A 24,483-nucleotide genomic window follows, 5' to 3' on the forward strand; every position below is an offset into this window, starting at 1 on the left:
ACCCTAAATGCCCAGACCCCCACCTGCCTCTTCATACAGCTTTGTCCCAGTGCAAATGGACAGGGTCCTGCACACAGCAGGGCCCTCTGCTCTGGTTTTAATGCTTTGTAATCACCATCTTGCATTTTTAAAAGTTGTATCTTTGTGTTTTAAATAAATTCCTATAGGGCAATGGAACTGTACTTGGAACTTTAAGATTCATTTCACCTGTGGTTCTGCCTCTCAGGTTCTCCAGTCCCTGCCCCGCAGGTTCTCCAGTCCCTGCCCAGCTTCCCCATCCCCGCCCCAGCCCAGTGACTTCTTTCTGTCCCATTTCTTACCTACCAAAGAGCCTGGGTGCAGGGGTGAAATACTCAGAGTCAGTCTGGGTACCTTTGAGACTCTGCATACATGTGTCACTGAGCCTAAGGGAGCATGACATGAAAGAGTAAATAGAATTTCACCATGACAGGTTGAGAGAGATACCACTGAGGAAGAAAGGAAAAAGGTTGTTTACTCCTTTTCAATGGAAGTCTCTCACATTTTAACTTTTCATTGAATTCTGAAAATTATGTAGTCATGCTTTTTATAAGGGTTTCTAGTACAAAGGCCCTCAAGCAGCATACAGGGTAACATGAATGAGTCAAGTGAATTGGATAGACACTGGGACAATATATATATCCCTCCAAAAAGAAGGGCCACCACTCCAGTTCTAGCCAATCCTTCCTACAAAGGAAACTGAAACTAAAATTGCTGTATCTTCTGATTTTTCAAGTAAATGTGAATTTTTATATGAAACATCCAAATTCTTGAAAGGTTGATTTTTTAAAATTGTCAAAATATGAGGAAGACCAAACAAAATATCTTTGAAGACCAAATAAGGCTGGCCCATGAGCCACTAGTTTGCAGCCTCTGAATCTCTGATTTATTATAAATGCTGTTTTAAATATTATCTCCTCTACTAGACTTGGCTCTGTGAGAAAATATGCCAAGTATTTCTGATTTGCTCTCAAATCTCCAGAGCCTGACATAATTCTTGGCAAGTAATAGAAGCCAATTTTATGAAATAAAAGCCTAGTTACCTTGATCTATAACTGCTACCTGACAAGAAATGCTTAGGTATCTATTTTTTATATTATTGAGTATTTTCAACATAGTGAATATTTATGCATACATACATGAAAATCATTATCTTATCAAAATTTATGTTCAACATTAGACAATTATTTCAGTGGTTTTATAATATGAAACATGTCTTTTATTTTGCAAAGTGCAAAGATCCAAGCACAAAGCATCATTTTCATTAAAGGGCTTAAGTATTAATATTCCTGAATGTCATGAATTTCTACACGTAAAAGTTTAGAATTACATTGGGAAAGGAACATCAATGAATCAGGCTTTAAAAAACTCCTAGGTCAATAGGTTAAAAAAAAAAAAAAAGTACACTTACAAGTTAAAACAAAACAAAACAATAGAAATAATCAAAAGATACCACAGATATTTTTATTATACACTTAGAATTTCAATAATAATTATAGATTATGAAATTTTCAATATCCAGTCAGAAAATTAATGCTTCCCTTAAAAATTGTGCAGTGAATTTGGATGTAACAAAACAACACTTGACTCAGAGTCAAGATTCTTGGCAAGTCCTCAACTTACTTATTTGGTTATATAACTTTTGACAGATTACTTACATTCTCTGGACCTTAATTTATTGGTAAATTAAAGATCATCTAACAATTCTGGAGGTTTCTTCAATTTCTACTGTTTTATGATAACACAGATACCTCATTATTTTGAGTGATTTTTTTTTCTTTCAGTCATTCAGCATATTTTAATTGAGTACCTACTATGTGCCAGGTGCTATTCTAGACACTGAGGATACAAAAAAATGAACAAAACAGGCAAGACACCTGCCCTCCTGAGGTTCATATTCTTGTCCCAGAGAAACATTAATACAAGAAATTAAGAGAATTTACACAATATATTAATGGTAGCAAATAATGTGGGAAAAAATGGAGCAAAGTAAAAGGCTTTGGGAATATTGTTGGAGGACAGGAATTGAAATTTAAGGGGAGTGGTCAATGGCTTCACTGAGAAGTTGATATTAGAATGAAGACAGATAGGAAAAGATGTGAGCCATGTGGATATTTGGGGGAAGGATATATTGAGCACAGAAAACAGCTAGTACAAAAGCCTTGAAACAGTAGTGCCCCCGTCATCATCAGTAAACAGCAAAAATGCCAGTTTCGTTTGAATAGAGAAGGTGAAGAGAAGAGAGTAGAAGATGAATTTATACAGGCAGCTTGGAGAAAGGATCATGTAGGACCTTTGCATAGACTTGACTTTGACTCTGAGAAAAATAAGAGCAATCGGGGGATTTTGAACAGAGGAGTAACTTAATATGACATAAATTGTAATACCGAGTCTATTATGTTGAGATTAGGCTATAGATGGGAAGGCAGAACTGGTATAGACTGGTTAGAAAGCTAAGTAATTGTCTAGGTGAGACATGACTGTGGCTTGGACTACCAAGAAGAAGGTGGCAGGGGAGGTGATAAAAAGTGGTTGGACTCTGTACTTATTTTGAAAGTACTGCCAATGGGTTTTTCTGATAGTTTGGGTGAGAGAATGAGAGAAAAAGTGGAGTTAAAGATAATTGAACAATTTCTGGCATGAGCAGCTGGAGGGATGGGGTGATCATTTACTGGTTGGTGAAGACTGGGTAGAACAGGGTTTGTGGTGACTAGGAGCTCATTTGGGATATGCCACGTTTACATGGTAATTTCCGGTATGCACTAAGATATAAGAATCTGGGACTCAAGAAGGAGGTTCAGGTTAAAGACATAAATTTTGATAAATAGTACTTTTATCATGATGAGCACTGAGTAATGTATAAAATTATTAAACAACTATATTGTGCAGTTGCAACTAATATAACACTGTATGATAACTATACTGGAATTAAAATTAAAAAATTAATTAAAAGGTTGGAAATTGTCAACATATAAATAGTACTTAAAACTGTGAGACTGAATAATGTCAACAAAGAGTTGAGTGTTCAGAGCAAAGGGAATTAACATGCAGATTACAACTGGGGATGTTCCCATGTCAACAGGTCAAAAACAATGGTGGAACCAGCCACAGAGTCAGAGAAGGAATGGCCAGTAAAGTAGGAGGATGCTAGGAGAGTATGATATCCTGACATCTAGGATGAGAAAGTATTCCAGGGGGAAGTGATCAGCATGCCTAATGCTGCTGAAAGTGGAATGAGGACTAAGTGACTTTGGATTTATCAGTGTAACAGTCACCGGTGGTACTGACAAGAATTCCCTAGAGTGGATGAGGACTAAACCTAAGTGGTGGGGTTAAAAGGAAGAGAAAGAAAAGGAACTAGACATCTCTTTTGAGGAGTTTGAAAGGAAGCAGAGAAATAGGGTGGAAGCTATAGAGGGAAATAGGGTCAAGTGGGGGCCATTTCTAAAGATGGGAAGAAAATGGCTTATTTGTGTGCTAATCCGAATGCTCTGGAAACAAAGAATTATTGATAATGTAGGAAGAAGGGGAGAGAATTGCTTGAGTGATACTTCTAAGTAGGTGAGAGGAGATGAGTCTGGTATACAGAGAGAGGATCTGGTCTTAGCTGGAGAACAAACAGTTCATCTTCAGAAATAGGAGAGAAGGAGGAGCAAAAGCAACAATGTTAGTAGGTGGGCAGTCATTGGGTGACATATAAATTAGTTTATTATTGTAGTAATTTTTTAAGATAGTAGCTAACATTTTGGGGTTGCTTAACATGTGCCAGAAACTTTTAAAAATATTACCTGTATTATTTAATTCTTGCAACACTCATAAAAATAATTTGATGTATTTAATGGATGAAGAAGTGGAAAGTTGAAAACACTTGTGCACTATCAAGCCCAGTCCAGTGACAGAGCCTGGCTTCTGACCCTGGTGGTCTGAGTTGAGAGCCTGTTCTAACTACTATGCTGTCTTGCTTCTGTTCTTTCCAGGAAAAAAAAAATCACTAATCTTACTCTGTACAGATAATTTTTTGCTGTCATCCTTTTAACAAAATGCTAAGCTTTATTAGACTCTAATTGGTTATATTATAAGATAAATTTATGAAAATCAATCCTGTAGATATCTGTTAAAGTTTTATTATGGAATTGTACCTTAGGCAGAAATTAAGAATTACCATATATTCATAAATTACACTTGAAAAATTATTTAACTTTATCATAAATCTGGTGATGCTCATACCCACAGTGAAAGTGAGATAGGGAAAAAAAAGAAGAGATTCACATTCCCCATGTGGGAACTTTGGGGCATATGATTATTGAGTGGAATGACCTGAGAAATAGTATTGCTTACATTGTGTTTGGTCCCTTGCCTACTTTCTCACTGCTTATAAGTTAAATCTATTTACATGAGTCTTTGTTGCATTTCTAGAAGTATTTTTAAAAAATAGTACAGTATATACTATGGGTCTTGAACTTTACCAGAAAACTGCTATGTTCACCTTGTTCACTTCAGGATAGAAGTGCATCTCCTCTTCCCTTTTCTGGATTTCTGTGCTCTACTCAGGCTTCAGTGGACTCAATATCCACTCCTTCTGTCTTCTCAATCTTAGGTAAGGCACAAAATTTAAATGACAGGAGCTCTCTGAGGCAGATGTGTTGGTAATTTCAGATCATCAGGATCTGTGACCTATGCAGCTTATTCTTAAATGCTTAGCATATTTGTAGGCCAGAGTCCTGAGATTACAGGTTTTTTTAAGGCCAAAAGGCAAAATATGCCGAAGGGATACGAGTGTGTGACTCCTCCAGGTTCATCATAACCCCCAATTCAAAACTTCTGTGCTACAACAAACACAGAGCTTGTTTGATTAATGGATTTAGTTCCTGGAAACTGTCTTAGCAGAATTTACTTAAGGCTTTCCACTTTGTGCTACAAAATGAGAAGTTTAACCAGGATATCGGTTGATGCATTTCCTTTGCCATTTTTCTAAGAGCACGACTGGAAAGTTTTATGACACTGTGTTCTTAGGCTGGCAGTATTTAAACAAACAAGGTTCCCTTGACACAAGAAAAGGTTGCCTTTGTTCTAATAGCAGCTTGTTTTGAGTTGAGCAGTACACTCATTTCTAATACATCGGAAGGTGCCAAAATCAGTCACTTACCTTGGACCGTGGTTCATTGGACACTATGATGATTGCATTTTAAGATTCGTGTCTAGTCTTTGTGTGAATACCCGTGGGGCCTTAAACTGCTCTGAAGGCACAGACTGCTCTCTGTGCAACCTTTCTCCAGGGTCACCATAAACCCTGCTTCCATTTGCCCTACCAATACCCATTATTTCTAGCTTTGACCTTGCCTCTTAGCTTTTGGCTCTCACTCACACATAGTCTGTACTTTCTTATTTCCCTCCCTACCCCTGCTTACCTCTTTCCCTATCCCTGCTATGATAACTACCCAGTAAGTTTTTTTTATTGTTTTTTCCCCCTCATGGTTTCAGGCTCAACATGATTTCCACTGTATTCTTGCCTTGTCCAAGTCCTTCAGTCATGTCAGCCCCTCTCCTCCTCCTTCCCAGTCCCTGTACAACAACCTTTGGTCAGTTTATGACATCTGTTTATGGGACTTGATATCATCAAACAATGCACCCCTCCCAGACTTATCCTACAAAGCTTTGCACTTTGGGTGTTTAACTACCTGCTGGCCATGCAGCTTCCTCGGACTCCATCTGCACAGGACTCCCTTCAAATGTTCAGTCAACAATACAGCTGTGAATGAATATGATCTTCTCACCAGAGATGAACCCTGTTGCCTCTAAACTCTTATTCCTTCTAAACATGTTTTGTCAGGTCCCCAGATTTTTATAGCACTTATCAGACTCCCTTATATGGTAAGTATTACTTTACACCTCTTACTTTCCCTTCTATATTTTAAGCCCCTTGAGAGTAGCAGTCAGGAGTTAGAAATATAAGTGTCACCCATAGGACTCACTTCCAAAAAGTTGTCTCTGGCTAACGAATGACTATGTGTCTCATGATAGCAGTGAGGAAAGGAGAGAAAGTGATAAAAGGAAGATAGGTTAGCATTTATTAAAGTACTATAAATACAGACTGATTTTTTTATTCCTGGACCAGAGCCAAGAGATGGATGATAAAGATGGCCAAAGGGTTAGGAAGGCTCAGAGGGAATTCTGAGTAGCTGGGGAAGACATTTCAAGGCAGCCAGGCCTCAGTGGGTGTTTTTCATTCCCTGATTATTCATCTAGCACATTATTAGCTTATATGCTGGAGTATGTCCAGATATTTGGAGGCAATGGGCAGGTGTCCATGATCTATGACCAAAGATGGCCACGTGTATTATACTCATACAAAGGAGTTTAGCTGTGAAGTATGTGGAGAGGAAGCCTGATCATTGACCAACCCCTCCAAGTTATGCTGTTCAGATTGTAGAATTGTACCCGAAGGACTAGACCTTCACTCAGAGGGCACATGGGTAGTGGTATGTGGGCTGATATAGGACATAGGTCCATCAAAGCAAAAAGGACTCTGAGCAGGGATATCAAAATCTGCCACTGCCAGCCCCTAATTGTAAAGCCATTGCCCCTTCTGTGTGACCTGAGGTTTGAGCACAGTATCAAAGCCCTCTTGGCTATGTATTTGGTCTCTGTTCTCACAACCTTGGGGATTTTATCACCCTCCTTAGAGGCCCTTCTAATTGTTTAGCTTCCTAGTGAGCATCTTCTTCACTGAGGTGAATCCTAAAAGCTGGTCTCATTTCTTCTCTATCTCTTTGCATAAAGTTTAATGGGCACGCAATCTTTTAGCTTTTCTTTTCTTTTATGTCTGAAAAGTTGTGATAACAAAAATAACAATGGCTGTAAGCTTGTGTGGAGTTGATTATTTTAAATGAGCAAAGAAGACCAAACACCTGAGAAGAAAATGGCTCAGAAATTGGAAAGAAAACATTCTGCTCTGCAGCAGTTAGTTGGTATTTGGCTCTTTTATTTTCCTCCTGAGTAACATAAGAGCCATTGAGCTCAGGGGACGTGAACATCCTGTACAGGAAATAGATGGTGTATGGAGGGGGTGAGGGGGGGCACCTGGCAGTCGTTCTTTGAATTCTTCAGTGAGCGTCACTTGAATATGTTATAGAAACAAGTGAAGGGCTGGAAAACAGGCTCTGCTTGGATGGCTTCCAGGACACTTCACAAAGCTCAGGAAAAGCTCAGCTAAGCTACATGCATTTTGTGCTTTCCTAAGGAAAGACTCTGCCTTTTGGTCTCAGGGTTAAGGAGTTTCAGCAAGTTTTTATAGAGACAATAAAACATTCTCTTTATATTCCCCTCTGTCAGTGAAAGGAGCCCAGAGGGATAGAATTGAGGTTGTGGGCACTTAAGTGTCTGCTGAGCCGGTGAGCTCCCAGAGAGGTGTTTGTGAAGTGACTATATGGTGAAGAGACCCTAGCCACCTAGCTTCACTGTGTGTGTGTGTGTGTGTGTGTTGTATAAAATCTTAGTTGAAACTTGAAGTAATTAAACTCAGAAAACTGGATGTGTGCATTTCAGGACTTCTTATTTTGACTGGATAGCCCAAAATGAACACCAGTTCATCCCTACCAGAAAAATGGGCTTTATCTTGAGAACAAAGTAAGCACCATGGAAATAGTGAAGTAGAGAGAGGCAGGAAGGTAAGGGGGAAATGACAATGGTCTTAAGACTGTCAAGAGCTGTAGCTTTTTTTCTCCTCCCAAAAATATTTTTGAAGAGAAAACTAAAGCATTGGCTGTTCCTTTGTGAGAATGATTTGGAAAGCTCATTGGAGCAAAAAGGCCATTTATGAACTGACTCCAGCCTTTCTTTGACCTGTCATACACCATTGTGTTTATTTGAGAACCTGAAATTTATAGTGAGTGAATATTAACAGGGACCAGAACTTGTAGTCATTGCAATTTGCATTTGCCAGTGCAGTTTTTTCTGTATCGGCTCAACTTAAATTGTTTCTTGGCCAGAAAAAAATGTGATGTTAGCTTTCTCACTTACATTTTTCTATAGGAATCTTCCTACTATCTTTAAGGCATTCTGCTTCACTCACAAACTTGTATTTTTATGGTTTAGAATTAATGTCTTATTATACTGTCATTTGCCTTAAATTTTAGCCACAAAAACTGTATATAATTATAGTAAATGGAGACACTGAATATTGTTGGCTTTAAGCAGGCAGCTAAAAATGCCCCTAAGTTTAAAATATTAGTGTATTTTTTTTTCCAGGTTTTCAGTTTAATTCTATTAAGATTAGAAATCAGACTCATTTTTTCTTTATGTGATTGCAATTTATGAGTAAGAATCAACTGGTTAAATAAGTATGAGGATAGGTGGGTATCCTCATACTTATTTGGTATTTGAAGTGGGTAAGGAAATTATCCTGGTGCTAATGAAGAAATGTGCAAGAAAGATCTTCAAGAAGAACCAAGAGTTATATTAAATTTTAGCTGTCACTGAGTGTCTTTCAAGAGAAGTGTGCCCTTAAGCTAATTTTCCACTAACTAGGAAGCGCATATCACACCCTTGACCAACTTACTGATCACTTGACCCAAGAGAGTATGATGCAAGGTTCCTACACTACCCGCACATGCTATGTATAAAGCCATATAGATCAGGTACTTGAACGGAGTAGGGACAACCTAGCTCTACTTCAGCCTAATAAGGTAGCGCCACCTACTGCACACAAGCTTTATTTATGTTGGAGATTCTTGAATAGAAACTGCTCTCTACAAAACAAACCACGCTGCCGCCTATGTCTGTTCTCTTCTAGATGTAAATCTCAGTCAATTTATTGAAATATTTGTTTTCCTAGTGTATATACGTATGTGTCAGTGAATCAATATATGTATGTAAACATTCGTAGTGGGAATTACAGAGTGGGAGAAAAATGGGAGATAGAAGAATGTAAATATGAAAAAAAAGAATAAGGCATATTCCTTTTAGATGTCTACTGATGTGTCTTTTATTCTGAAAATAAGACTGATGTACCTTCATATGCCGTTTTACATATACTCATGACATAAAAATCAATAATTAGCCAATGCTTGTTTTAAATGAACCATTGTCCAAATTTCATGGTAGGCTGCCCACAAGTGAGTCCTTCATTAAATGATTACAGATTTAATAGGCCTTCATTGTATTCCCCTTTGTCTGGTGTTTTTTTATTCCTACCATAACATGTAATTCTACAATATTTTAAAATAATAACTCATGGGCACCTGGGTAGGTAGCTCAGTGGGTTAAAGTTAAAGCTTCTGCCTTTCGCTCGGGTCATGATCCTAGGGTCCTGGGATCGAGCCCCGCATCGGGCTCTCTGCTTGGCAGGGAGCCTGCTTCCTCCTCTCTCTCTCTCTGCCTGCGTCTCTCCCTACTTGTGATCTCTGTCAAATAAATAAATAAAATCTTTAAAAAAAATATAATAACTCGTAATGTTCCAATGTATTTTGCATTATAGCATCACATAAGCATTTACATAAAGTATTAAAAAGAGTGCATCTTTTTATTAAGTTGGGGTCATTAATTATTCTTTCAACCATTTTGATTTATTTCATTTAGTCTGTTACAACACAACATAAAATAACTAAGTGACGGTCTATACGGTACAATAGTGATGATGATTTTTTTTATCATCCCCTATAACTCTTCCAAGGTCTGAACCGGTTATTGACCATTTACATCATTCATGGTGAAACTTACACTTTTGTGCTGAGAAGATCATATCATTTCAGATCCTGAATTATAATTAATTTTCAACATACATTCATTTCTGTTAAATTTCATTGCCATACTACTATTAATTTATTTGTATGTTAATGAAATGTCACACCGTCTGGAATGTGCAGGATTTGACATTTATCAGTGCCTTGATTTCCAAATAAACTAAAATATAATATGACTTTTTCCCATATCATATGCCAACATCATGATTATATACTTGAAACAAGTCAAGTATCTAGACATACAAAAACTAAGCATCTGCCTTCAGCTCAGGTCATATTCCAGAGTCCTGGATGGAGCCCCATGTTCAGTGGGTTCTGCTTCTCCCTCTAACTGCTGCTCTCCCTGCTCTCCCTGCTTGTGCTTTCTTTCTCTCTCTCTCTCTCTCTCTCACCCTCTCCCCCCTCTATGTCTCTCAAATAAGTAGAATTTTTTAAAAATATAAATAAATAAAAACCAAAAACTTTTGTTATATTTATTGTAACTTTACTCATTCAATTAAAACTGATTGAGGGGCACCTGGGTGGCTCAGTTGTTAAGCGTCTGCCTTTGGCTCAGGTCATGATCCCAGGGTCCTGGGATCAAGACCCACAGGCTCCCTGCTCAGAAGGAGGCCTGCTTCACCCTCTCCCACTCCCCTTGCTTGTGTTCCCTCTCTCGCTGTCTCTCTCTCTGCCAAATAAATAAATAAATCTTAAAAAAATAAATAAAAATAAAACTGACTGAATATCTGCTATATGTGAGACTCTATGCTAGGCTCAGGTATTAAAACAAATTCCTTGCTGTCAGTGAGCTCCCTTTCTTGCAGAGCAAATAGTGTGTGGATAGTTCTAGAACAGTAAGAAAAGGAACTGTAGGCATAAAGGCAAGTAACTTAAACTTCAGTAAATGAAGTGGAGGTGGGTGGCGGCAGGACAGGGAAGTACACATTGTTCAGTTCACCTGGGACTCTAGACTGCGAGTGAGGATGTCCTGTGAGGTGAGACTGGACCAGTAAGCAGACTTCAGGTAATGGAGGCTGTTTAATGCTTTTGGACTTTATTCTGAACGCGTTAGTGTTTTCACAATGTTGAAAGTAGGGCAGTGAGGGAGTGAATGATGGGATGGAATTAGATTAGATTAGAAAGTCCCCTCCAGGGACTCTGGGGACACTGTTAAGAAAAGGTTCAGGTAGGGCATGACTGGAAGGAGAGGGATAGTAACAGATCCAGAGGAGACTGAGAAGTGATGAAGGCGGAGGGCAAGGGGACAGTGACCAGTGGGTTCTACAATGGTAGAACTAATTCAATGTCCCCAAAATGTGAAGATCATAGAAGAAGTCCAGGAAAACTGGTTTCCAGCCTGGAAGGAGTTTAGTGACACCATCCACTGGGCCATAGGCAGTCCCCAGACTGGAGGTGAGCAGGCCAGAGAGGAGTTCTACTGTACATACGGTAAGTATACCCAGCAGAGAGATCCAAAGGCGGCTGATGGCAGACATCTGGAATCAGAGAAATTTGGATCAGATGTCTTCAAATCGAATCATTGTGAATCCTTAGTAGTGTGTGTACCTTGACTAAGAAGAATAACCTGGTTCCATCCCCGAGACCTTCATCTGTCCTCCTGTTTTTACACCCCCTTCCTCCCTGCAGAGGACTGGTATGAACAGCTGTATCCCCTCATCCGTACACTGAAGGACTGCATGGGAGAAGTGGTGAGCCGAGCCAAGCAGTCCCTGACCTTCGTGCTCCTTCAGGAGCTTGCGCACAGCTTGCCCCAGTGCTTGATGCTGACGCTCAGAAGGGACATCGTCTTCAGCCAAGCAGTAGGTGCCTCTTGGGAGCAAGCATGGGGCTGGGTGGCTAAAAGGTATCCTTGATGATGGTAGAGGTCTTCTTTTGGTAGTTTCATTTTTTGAAAGGGGTTCCTTACTTGAAGTTTTAGTATCAGTTTTCCTAATCCATAATAAATATGAACTGAACGGAAACAGCTTATGAGATCTTAAGGATTTATTTCTGCAGAGAGGTGGCCAAGTCTCTGAAATGTATGCTCTGTTTCACAGTGCAGAGAATCAGGGAAGAAAAGGCCTCCCACCCTGTCATCGTATTATGCCCTGAGGTCTCCACAAAGCACACAGTGGAAGGAAACGGGTGGCTGCCTTGCACACAGGTGGTGGCAGAGACTGGCAGAAGGGATCTGTTTGCCATCTCCCATTTCTATAGCTCCCTAATGAATCCCAGGACAGGGCCCCATAATGATCTCTTATACGTTTTGTTTGTCTATAAAATAAGTTTGCAGGGCAGTAATGCTTAAAGGCAAGATTTAACAGGAACACTTCATTGCCTTCAGCCAACCCTGTCTCATGACATCAAGGCTGGTGTCCGTCACAGTGGCTGTCCTGGGGGCCTTTCTTTTCCCTTCTGCCTCAACACCCACAACTGAGTTTTATAGACCTACACGTGGAGGAAGGGAGACAGAAGGAAAGGGAATATTTTAACCAAACTGTCCATGTCCTCCACTAGTCCATGAATGTTTCACATACCTGAAAAATTTTAATTAATTCTGTGATGCCTCAAAAATCTCAAGGATTTTTCAATTAAAGTTTGCTGACTCCAGTCAATTTCTTCAATGACTTTTTTTTTCTTTTAGCTTGCTGGATTGGTTTGTGGTTTTATCATCAAATTACACACAAGTTTGCATGACCCTGGGTTCCTACAGCAGCTTCACACAGTGGGATTGATAGTACAGTATGAAGGACTGCTAAGTACATATAGTGAGTATCGCTTTAGTACATGTTAAACTCATACTCTCATTCATAAGGATATTTGATCTATAGATTCTGCAGTTAAACATAAAAATGTGGAATAAACCTTGATGACCTAAGCATTACAGAAATAATGTAACTTTCAGTTCTTTTCATTCATTGACCTTGTAACTGTATTCTTACACCCATTACGTTTTGAAAATGGAATTATAGATTATTTCACAGAGTATGAATAGTGGTGTCTGGGCAGACATCTGGCTTTTTAATATAAAAGGCTCTCTGCCAACATAGTTTCAATGACTGGATTTTTAAAGTCCCAACTCTCTAATGTGTGGAACTGGCGTGGCTATTCAGCACTTGACACGTGTCTAGTCCAAATCAATATGGACTAAATATGCACACCAGGTTTCAAAGACTAGTAAAAACTAGTTTTATTTAAAAAAAATGAATAATTTTACATTGCTTTTTAACTGAAATGATATTTGGGATATACTGAGTTAGAGTAAAATATATTATTAATATTAATTTCATATTTATAAATTTTACTCTTTTAAAAATATGGCTATCAGGAAATTTTAAATTGTATATGTGATCTGCATTATATTTCTATTGGATAGTGTGGATCTATCTCTATTTCTAGAAATCAAATATCATGCCTGTCAATGGAAAGAGAGCTGCATGATACTCTGTTTCCTAAAGGAGTTAAAGCTTCTCTGTAGTCTTCCTGCAAATGTGTACATTTTTCTTCTCCCTCAAAGGGTACTTGGACTGTTGGAGTCCACTGAAATGGTTCTTATTTCACTGGTGAAATTCTTCAACCTCTGAGGAAAAGCGTTTAGAGTATATTCACTGCATTCAGAAACTCATTCACTAAAATGCTAGAACAAATCCCAGCAGGGAGATGTAGTACCAAATGACATTTTCTTTAAATAGTATGTTTGTAACAATGCTCCTTTTCCCTTGTGTAGGTGATGAAATCGGAATGCTAGAGGACATGGCTGTTGGCATTTCAGATTTGAAGAAAGTCGCATTTAAAATAATTGAAGCCAAATCCAATGATGTCTTGCCAGTTATAACCGGAAGGCGGTAAGTGGTGCCCCATTTCTTGGGACCAGGCTTTGTTAGATATTTGTCTTAACTCCTGACAAAGGAGCCAAAGAGAATTAAGGTTTGGTTTGGAAAATTTTCTTTTGTTCCTTTTTTTCTGATTTGGTGGAGAAAGGAATGTAAGCGACATAACAGTGGAAGACCTTGAAAAACTAGAAGGCTCATGAATGTTTATAAATGTGTACCGTAGTGAGGTGAGCATGGTGATGGTCCCCCATGAAATATGAGGAATTTCCAAAGAATAACAGGCACGAGAAGAACACTTTTCTCTTTCTTACTATCTAGTCCAAAGCTCTAGGTGTTTTTACTTTTGCTGGAATCATTTGGTTAATAGAGTCATAATTCCTGAAATGACTTTAAATTAAATTCTGTTAAAAGCAGCAACATTTTAGAAAAGATCTATTTCTGTGTCAGGGGCATATACCACCATTTTTCTTAATTATTTTTGACAACTCACTCACAGACTGAAATTTCCGAGAATGTTTTTAAATAAATAGCTTCGAAGGTCGGTGAATGATGGGCAAAATATCAGAAATAATTAAGAAAAATGATGGTGCATAGAGTAGACCTCCAACAGATGAGTTATATCCTGTGGTAAATCATTTTAGTCAGAAGCCCACCAAATTATAACCATTCTGGCATTAGCACTTTTCAGTGCTGCATGAGGATATTTGAAATTTGAAACATTCTTCGATCATAATGAAAAAATATGAATGTGCAAAGAGAAAATTCTTTTCATGGTGGAGAGAGATGGAAAAGAAAGTAAGTGTAAAAGTTCAAACTGAACTTGCTTTCTTGTCTATAGTAAACATACGTTATTTTAAACTTTGTATAAAGGCTGCACACAGAAACATGAATGAATGAAAGGTGACTATTTCATATACATAAAGAAAAAATATCCTCATAAAACTAAATATATCATCTGTGAACTAATGCTTAATTTTCCATGCACTGGAAGAAAGAAGAATAAAATTGTTTGTATACACACCTGGAAAATAATACCATTCTATATGATCAAAAGTGGGAAACTGATACTTTTATCACAATTGATATGGGAAGTTTACCAGGCCATTTGGTATAGCAGAGGACAGATGCTTTTTCTGAGGGAGTCTGTAGGCTGTATCTAAATTCAAAAGTTACAAACCAGATGTGAGTGGAACTCACAGAATATGGCAAAGTGAGCAGTTTCGTAAACCCTCTCTCCAAACAGCAACATTGCAATTGGACAGAATTGCCAAAAACAATGACCTTGAGACGAAGGAAATAAGTCAGATGTGCACACAAACTTACAAGTACTTATAATGAAAAACTAGTGGATATTGATGAAGACACATACATGGTGTCTGTGGCACTCTTGCCCGGAGTTGCTCCCATAAAATCCAGCTCAGTCGGCACAGTTTTAAGTGGGTAACACAGGCTGAAGGACCAGCAGTTTCACTACCAGAAGGGGCTGACTTGATTTGGATTGGAAAGCGGAAAAAAACACACTCCTAAAAAGTTGTTGGAAACAGTGGTGATTTAGATGACAATTTCATTCACAATAGTGTCAAAAAGAATAATTACATCAGACCAAATTTAACAAAGTACTCTAAGAATTGTACACAGAACACACAAAATCGTGCTTAGAGAAATTAATAAGGTCCAATAAATGGAAAGACAGTCCGTGTTCCCAGATTAGGATACTCAATATTGTTTGGATGGCAGTTCTCCACAGACCGGTCTATAGATTCAGTGCAATTGCTGGCTAAATCCCAGTAGTCTTTTGTGAAGAAATTGGCAAACTAAACCTAAAATTTGTATGGAAATGCAAAGGACCCAGAATTTCAAAAACAATTTTATAAAAGGGCAAAAGAAGACTTACACTTTCTGATTTCAAAACTTAATATAAAACCACAACAATGGAGACCCTCCAGTATGGGCATAAGTATACGCATACAGATCAGCGGAACAGACTGTAGAGCCCAGATGTAAACTATTACCTTTAGGGTCAGTTGATTTTTGACAAAATGTGCCAAAGCAATTCAATGGAGAATGAAGAGACTTTTCAAAAACTGTTGCTGTGATAATTGGTTATCCATACACAAGGAAAGTCATTTAGAACCTCAATTTATACCATGCACAAAAACTAACTCACAACAGATCATTGGTCTAAATGTAAGAGCTTAAACTCTGAAACTTCTAGGAGAAAATATTTATTAAGTTGGGTTAGAGAAAAGTTCTTAGATAGGACTAGAAATTCTAGATTCATAAAATACACAATTTGATAGATAGGATTTAATCAAAATTACAAACTATTAAAAAGCAAAAATATCATTCTATCACTAAGTAAATGAAAAGACAAGGCACATAATTGGGAAAATATAGGCAAATCATATATCTGATAAAAGACTTGCATCCAAGGGGAGCGAGGTGTCTCAGTGCGTTAAGCCTCGGCCTTCAGCTCAGGTCATGATCCCAGGGTCCTGGGATCGAGCTCCACATCTGGCTCTCTGCTCAGTGGGGAGCCTGCTTCCTCCTCTCTCTCTGCCTGCCTCTCTGCCTATTTGTGATCTCTGTCTCTCAAATAAATGAATAAAATCTTAAAAAAAAAAAAAAAAGACCTGCATCCAGAATATATAAAGAAATCTTACAACTCAATAATTATGAGACAAAAAACCCTAATTTAAAAGTAGGCAAAGGAGGGGCGTCTGGGTGGCTCAGTGGGTTAAAGCCTCTGCCTTGGGCTCAGGTCATGATCCCAGGTCCTAGGATCGAGCCCCGCATCAGGCTCCCTGCTGGGCCAGGAGCCTGCTTCCTCCTCTCTCTCTGCCTGTCTCTCTGCCTACTTGTGATCTCTCTCTGTCAAATAAATAAATAAAATCTTAAAAAAAAAACTATTAAAAAAATAGGCAAAGGATTTGAATAGATATTTTGCCAGATAAGATATATGAGTGGCTTATACACACATGGAAACATGGTCAACATCATTAGTCATTAGGAGAATGCAAATTAAAACCAAAATTCAATACCACTTCACTCACAGTGGAAATCATCATAATCAAAAAGTCAGACAATAAAAAGTATTTGCAGGGATGTGGAAAACCTAGAAACTTCATACATTGCTGGTGGGCACATAGAGTGGTGCTTCCACTCTGGAATCAGTTTGGGAGTTTCTTAAAAAGTTAAACCTAAAATTAATATATGACCCTTAGGTACGTACTGAAGAGAAAACGAAACCATATGTCCACAGAAAAACTAATGCTCGAATGTTGATGGCATTATTCATAATAGTCCAAATTGCAAAGTACCCCAGGTAGCCATCAGCTTGTGAATACATAGGCAAAAACATGGTTTATCTATACAGTAGAATGCTATAAATAGGAATAAAAAGGAATAAACTACTGATACGGCCTACAACACAATGACTTCAGAGACATCAGGCTAAATGAAAAATGCTAGATACAAAAGACTACATATTATATGATTCTGTTTATATGAAATAGGTAAAAAGGTAAAATCTGCAGAGATAGAAAAAAGATCAGGGGTTTCCCAGGGCTGGCAGTGGGATTGGGGTGTGAAAGCCAACAGGCATGAGAGATTGTTTGTAAAGTGACGGAAGTATTCTGAACCTGGATTATAGTCAGGATTTCACAACTCTATAAACTTGCTGAAACTCTGAATTATACACTTAAAATGCATGAGTTCATGCCGGTTCTATTTTAATAAAACTGACAAAAAGTTATCATAAAACATTATATAATTGTTTCACCTTTAGCGCAACCTTTACACATGGACAGACTCATTAATTCCTCTCAGATTCTTGAAAGACTTGAAATAAATAAACATCAGCACTCTGTTAGCCGGGCTTTTGTAAAGGGCACTGAGAGCAATTTTAAAAAGAAAAAAAATGTGTCCATTCATCAGAGGGTAGTGCTAATAACATCCATGCTTGCTGGATTCATGGTATTTCCTGGTTCTCTGGTTCCACGCTCAGGGAAGAAACAAGTCTGAGTCCATCCTCTGGAGTAGTTTTGTCTCAGGATGGTTTATCCTAGACAACTAAAAATATTTCCACAAAGAGACTCACGAATTGTTGAGTCCTTCTTTTCTCAATACATGTATTACAATCCCAGCACTATAGATAGCTCCAGAAACACATGGATTTTCATAAATTCTGAGCAAAACTCTTCTACATCTCAATACTCAGTTCACGCTGCATCGAGTGATGTCAAGTTTAAAAATATACAAGCAAGTCTTCTTGTTGACCATGGTCTGTGAATCCTGATTTAAATTTTCAGCACTGAACATTAGGGGTAGTTTTCAGTGGAAATTTCCAGTGTGTGTGTGGGGCGGCATTCCTGTGATATGCTCATATTGCAAAAATGATCAGAAACCCAAAGGTTACATCTTAAGTAATGAAACCATTCCATTTCCATCAAGGCATCACAAACAGGGAGGTTCATCAATAACAGGAACAATCAGGCCATGCTCAAAAATATCTTAAATGATTTGGTTTATTAGTTTCCCTATATTGAAAAATCCATTATTAAATTACTTTTTTTATTCTTGAGACTGACTGGGTTTTAAAAATAATTAAATCAAGAAAATAAATATTGAGTCTCTTGGGCACATAACCCTGGTATACAAATGAACTAAACATTTTTTCCTTTCCTAAAGGAACTCAGAGACATGGAGAAATTTTTTTTTAAAACTGTAAATAGTTCTTTATGCCAAGTAATTTAATAGTGAAGTGAACAAAATGATTGCCAAATTAATGCCAGAAAATAAGCAGATAGCGGCCCCAAACCTAAATCAGTTCTACATTCCAACTCCTTGTTTCTGTCCAATGACTCTAATGTAACAGCGAGTGAAATAAGCAAGGCTTCTTCTCTTTGTCCTCCGCTGTCCTCAGTGAACATTACGTGGTGGAGGTGAAGCTTCCCGCGCACATGTTTGAGACTCTGCCCTTGCAGATTAAAGAGGGACAATTGCTCCATGTGTATCCAGTACTTTTTAACGTTGGAATCAACGAACAACAAACTCTGGCAGAGAGGTAAGCTTCAGGTAGAAGGCTGGGACTTCGGTGGTTGTTTTCAGTTGTGGGTTTTCCGAGCAACTCCCACCCACACAGAATTCAGGTAGACTCTTGGGCCTTTTTATCGTAGCAAGTCATTCGAGATGGCAAAGAGAAATATTCATATTTCAGATTCCTGGCCCACATCAAATTTAAACACGGCAAAGGAATGAGGAAATATTGAATGCCAATGCCAAATTATTTACATGGATTAACTTTCTTCACAGTTCCAAACACCGCATGTGTATCCAATTTTAACATGCTTGCATTCATATGTATTTCAACATTGTAGAGACTCAGCCAACTGGGTCAAACTTTTCTGGACCTAAAATACTGTCCATTTTTCCCTTTTCTTTTGTTTACTAAAATAGTTGTTATTGGGGGAGGTTAGCACATCTTTTCATAATACTTGCTTAGTCTAACAACAGATGATTGTACACAGTCCTGTGAGTTACTGTCAAAAACGCTTTTTTGTGTCTTATTACATGGTTCACATGTAGAGATTATCGAAATTGTGATTAAGACTTAAAGTTCCTAGAATACATTTTTAAAGATTCTGGAGAAAGAAGTTGCCATCCTGCCATGGGGCCTGGCTGGAAAATTTCTCTGATGGGCAGAACTTTTGGAGAGTTTGACAGCCTTCCATATTTAAAATGCTTCTCGTACATAATTTACTCTCCAAATGTGTCCTTCCCCCATAGGTATCAGTTTAAAAGCACCTAGCATATTCTTTGCCATGACTTGGTAAGTATGTGTTAAACCTGTATCGACATCTTTTACTAAATTAAAAATGCCACTACACCCACTACATTTCTAGTCCTCCTGAATTTCAGTGACAGTCAAGGTGCCTGTTTTTATCTATTCTCTCCCAGTGATTTTTCCTTCTGTCCCTCTTATCCAAAAGGTATTTCCTGGACAGCACAAATTTTCATAATTCTCACTTGTCAGTTATAAAATTAGATGGCAGCTTTGTATTTCAAGTTTAATTTCAAGTTGTGTAAAAGCATTAATCTCTTATAATATGCATAAATCAGAATATAATTTTATTCACTGCGTGGTACAAGAAGTTTACTTTGATAATTGAGCACTTTTCCACATCAATCCCTAAAGGAAGATATAGTCCAGTTATATGGGTATATGTGCCTCACAGCAAGTCTGATGGTTGAGATAAATGATATTTATGAATATAAATTATACAATTTGGAGGAAAAAAAAACTCAGCACAATACTTTCAATCAATTGTCTCTTCTTTGATATACTAGATTACAGAATGTTTTGGTTTTGACTTAATAAATTAAGGCCTTCGAGTGTGGTCTTTAGAGAGATGTGAAAGTCCCCATTTACAGGATTTTCAAGGAAAAGTTAGCATTGTAGTTACCATTGTATTTTCAAGCCCTCTACATTAGGTTAATTTGCATGATTTATGTCATTGCGACTATTTCAGCTGTTAGTCACTTTGTTTTAAAAAGTCCCTTCCCCTGGGGCAGCTGGTTGGCTCTTAGGTGTCTGACTCTTGATTTGGGCTCAGGTGTTGATTTTCAGGGTCATGACACTGAGCCCTGCATCAGGCTCCATGCTGAGCTTGGAGTCTGCTTAAGATTCTCTTTCTCCCTCTCCTTCCGCCCCTCCCCCATCCCCTCTCTCACTTTCTCTCAATTAAAAAAAAAAGAATAAATAAATATAAAAAATAAGATGTCCCTTCCCTTTCTTCTCTCTTATCTCTCTTGCATATTTTATACATGTGTGTCTGTGTGTGTGTACACACAAACATACATATACTTTTTTTTCATATCTGGAAGCTGTAAAGACATTTAAAACTTGAAACAGAGACAAAGATGGCAAAGTAGAGAAAAACTCAAAGAGAAGCAAGAAGGCTGGCACTCTGACATCAACTAACTACTGATCTGAATAGATCACTTCCTCTCTGTTCTCAGAACCTTATTTCTCTGATTCTTAATTTTGAGCTTTACCAGGCAACATCTATAAATTAGGTATGCTATGTAATCCTGGTGTAATATTTTACTACATATTTACCTATTGCCAAAATGTATGTTACATGTATCCATTCTTAATTAAGTAAATACTAATTATTCCGGATTACCCTAACAAAATACCTCAGAAGGGGTGGTTTAAACAACAGAAATGTGTATCTCATAGTACCAGAGGCTGAGAATTCCAAGGTCAAGGTACTAGCCAGTTTGTTTCTGGTGAGAGCTCTCTTTGACTTTTTCTCTGTGGGCTCACTTGACCCTCTATTTTGTGTACACAGAGAGAATGAGCTCACCGGTATCTCTTTTTACAAGGACATACTAATCCTATGGGATTAAGGTCCCACTCCCATGACCTTTAATTACTTCCTTAGAGGCTCCATCTCCAAACACAGCCCCTGGAAGTTGAGGCTTCAAAATGTGATTTTGGGGGGAGGACATAAACATCAAGTCCATTATGATGACATCACTCCAGCAAGAATGATATTTTTAAAATACCATTTGTTTTATAATGTCTGAAAAAGTTAGAAGTGTATTCCAGAGTTCAGAAAAACTTGCCTGTAGATTTTCCTGGGTCTATATTCCTATTCTCCAAGTTTAACAGTATAGATATTGAACATTGACCTTGCACCAGGCACTACTGTGCCAAGCTGTGGGACACAGGGAACATGCCGTGTAGCAAGAAAAATGGACATGATCCCTGTCCTAAAAAAAATTACTATCCCATAAGGAAGCCAGATCAACAAGTGATACATGACAGTTTGACTCATGTAATAAGAAAAGATGTGGAAGGGGCAAGAATAAGGGAGGAAAGAAAGTGATTCACAGATGGGAGAGGAATTCATCAGGGAGGTTTCATGGAGTACATGAGCCTCTCATAAAGCCTGAAGGATGAAATGATCAAGCAGACAAGGAAGATAAGACATTCTAGTGAGAGGGAGAATAGCATGTGGAAAGTCGCAAAGGCATCAGTATGTTGCTGCTTGAGGGAGAAGAGGGTAACTCCATTCCCACAAGGGTTTGGAAGCCTTTGTGGAGAAGATAGATGTGAAACTATGGAGGTTAGACTGTCATTACAGAGAGAGAAGAAGCAGTGAAGTTTAGTAAGCTGATACGAAGAACAGGTATTAGATTCACTTCTCCAACATTTCATTTATTACACGTGCAGCTCCTGCCACATAGTCAATGTTAAGTAAGTATTTGTTGGGTGAATAAATGATATGAATTAATGAATGACCATGGTGTAGAGGATAGACTGGAAGGGAAGGAGACTGAAGGCATAGTGTCGGAGTTTTGGGGAGGCTCTATACCCAGGCTGGAGTGAGTGTAATTAAACGCCTACTATATAATGACAGTGTTAAAGAAAAAGAAAGAAAGTCTGCCAGACATGTGAAAAGATCGATGCATAGTGGATGGAGTGGCAAAAATAGAAGAAATCCAAAAGAGTGCCTAGATTTTAACCTGAGTTAATGGCAGAGTATCGGGGACATGTTTAATTTTAAGCAAAAGGAGGAAGTCATTTCAGTTTGGGCTTATGTTGCCTTTGAAGGGGTTGGGATAATTCACACTGAACCTTTCAACTGATATCTAGAAATACAGATTTGGATGGAGATACATATTAGAAGCCATTTACATGTGATGCTTTTATAGAGGGACAACTTGACCATGAATTTAAATCTGGGACACGCTTAAAAAAAACACAAGGTCTGTGATATACAGGTAGAGAGTTTTGTGGTAACAGACAGAAGAAGCACCAGTACAGAGGCTGTCTGACTTCATGGTGTGGACAGAAAATAAATGTTGGGGGGGTGTGCCTGAGTGGCACAGTCAGTTAAACATCTGACTCTTGATTTCAGCTCAGGTCATGACCCTCAAGGGCATGAGATCAAACCCTGCATTGGGCCCCATGCTGGGTGTGGAGCCTGCTTGAGATGTTCTTTCTCCTTCTCTCTCTGCCCCTTCTGTGTGTGTGTGTCTCTCTCTCCCTCCCCTTTCCCTCCCTCTTAAAAAAACAAACAAACAATAGAAAAAGAAGTGTTGACAGTCATAAACCACTCTCCAGAGATTGTAGAGGTCTGTGTGTGCCTGCAGCAGCTGACAATATATACAAGACTGTGTCCAGCCAGGTGTCTGCCTTTGGTGCTCTAGACCCCTCCTCAGGCTGTCATGGATGAAGAGGACAATTCAAGGGATGAAAAAGAAGAGGCAGGGTTTTTGGCACTGTAGAAACACCACCCTGCAGAGTCAGCAAACTAACATTAACTACATATCAACCACGCACAAACACAGGAGCTGGTGCTATAGATTTGGGTGTTCGTCCAACTTCACATTTGATGATTGCAAAAATAGTTTGGTGTGTGAAAGGGGATTGGTGGAATCAGGGCCAGTGGAGACTGGAATGTGTTTAAATAACCATTGTACAATGTAGCTTTAAAAAGACTCATTAAAAAAACAAAACAAAACAAAACAAAACAAACAAAAAACTCCTTAGGAAACTCTTGCCACCTACTTAAAAAGGAGGGGTAAAAAGTGTTAGTTCCGGGAGCTTCTTTATAACCCGTAACTGGGTTTTTTTCTATTTTTAGGTTTGGAGATGTCTCTTTGCAGGAAAGTATTAATCAAGAAAATTTTGAACTTCTAAAAGAGTATTACACAGCATTTATGGAAAAGATGCCACCTGATTGTAAGTATGCAGCCTCAGAAAGTGTCAATAATAATTTCTTGATTATAAATTCTCAGGCCAGACATAGAGGTCAATGGGAGAAAGACGCATGGGGTAAGGATGGGAGATCAACTCTGAGATTATCTGAACCAAGGAGACTGATTGCCGAGGTGGCAGGGCTGACACCTGCCTTCCTGCCTTGATTGTGCTCTTGATGTCCTGCTGCTTATGCTAGAACATTAATTTCAGGGCCGCTGGAAAATACCAAAAATCTAAAAATAAGAAACTTATAATTGGAAATCTCAGTTGAGTCCAATAAAAATTTTATGTAATTCTTAACCATGTAAGAGCCTTTAATAAGTATTTAACTTTCTGATTTATAATCTGTATCAGATCACACATATACAAGGAGAAAATCAGGTAGAATACAAGTTTGTACAGGTAATAAAAAGTAACACGGACAAAGGAATTAATTTACTGAATATATTTATTGTGATATTTATGTGAAACTGTTAAGGCATCTAGGCCTGTAGAAATGTATCTTTTGGAATTTTTTTTTTTTGTCATTGTTCACTTCTTTTTCCCCACAAAATTAAGCATATAGCATTTGAGCATTTCGAAACCAAAGAATCAGAAATGTGTTTGGGAATGCCTGGGTGGCTCAGTAGGTTAAGCCTCTGCCTTCTGCTCAGGTCATGATCTCAGGGTCCTGGGATGGAGCCCTGCATCAGGCTCTCTGCTCAGCAGGGACCCTGCTTCCCCCACTCTCTCTCTCTACCAGCCTCTCTGCCTACTTATGTTCTCTCTCTGTCAAATAAGTAAATAAAATCTTTTTAAATTTTTTTTAAAAATTCAAATTATATATTATATTTAAAAGTAGATTGTTGGCAAAGTCTGTGAAGGACTTCAGTACTATATAAAAAAACATTATATCACCTTAAAAAGAAATATGTGTAAGTCATTGTTGAAATATGTATGTCATGAGTTATTGCCTGAGATATGAAATTTTTAAAAAATCCCTACATTCAAGTCATTTAAACTCTTCATAGAAACAAAAGCTTTAAAAACTTGAAAATATTGAACTTCATATAATATTCTGCTAATTAAATATAACTAAATGTGTTTACAACTTGTAAATATATTTCATCCTTGAAAACATAGTAGACTTTTGCTT

General features: G+C 38.1%; 1 protein-coding gene across 4 annotated transcripts in view; it reads left to right on the forward strand.

Annotated features, from left to right (window-relative positions):
* Positions 1-24,483, forward strand: part of INPP4B (inositol polyphosphate-4-phosphatase type II B) — a 563,252-nt gene that overhangs the window by 462,873 nt on the left and 75,896 nt on the right. For all 4 annotated transcript variants that reach the window (XM_045992576.1, XM_045992594.1, XM_045992567.1 and 1 more), the window contains exons 19-23: positions 11,388-11,560; positions 12,385-12,508; positions 13,468-13,585; positions 18,498-18,638; positions 23,233-23,330. In XM_045992576.1, coding sequence (XP_045848532.1) covers positions 11,388-11,560; positions 12,385-12,508; positions 13,468-13,585; positions 18,498-18,638; positions 23,233-23,330 — 654 coding nt within the window. The remainder of the gene's footprint in view (positions 1-11,387; positions 11,561-12,384; positions 12,509-13,467; positions 13,586-18,497; positions 18,639-23,232; positions 23,331-24,483) is intronic.

Source organism: Meles meles, chromosome 2, assembly GCF_922984935.1.
Source record: "Meles meles chromosome 2, mMelMel3.1 paternal haplotype, whole genome shotgun sequence".
In the NCBI taxonomy this organism is placed as follows: Eukaryota; Metazoa; Chordata; class Mammalia; order Carnivora; family Mustelidae; genus Meles; species Meles meles.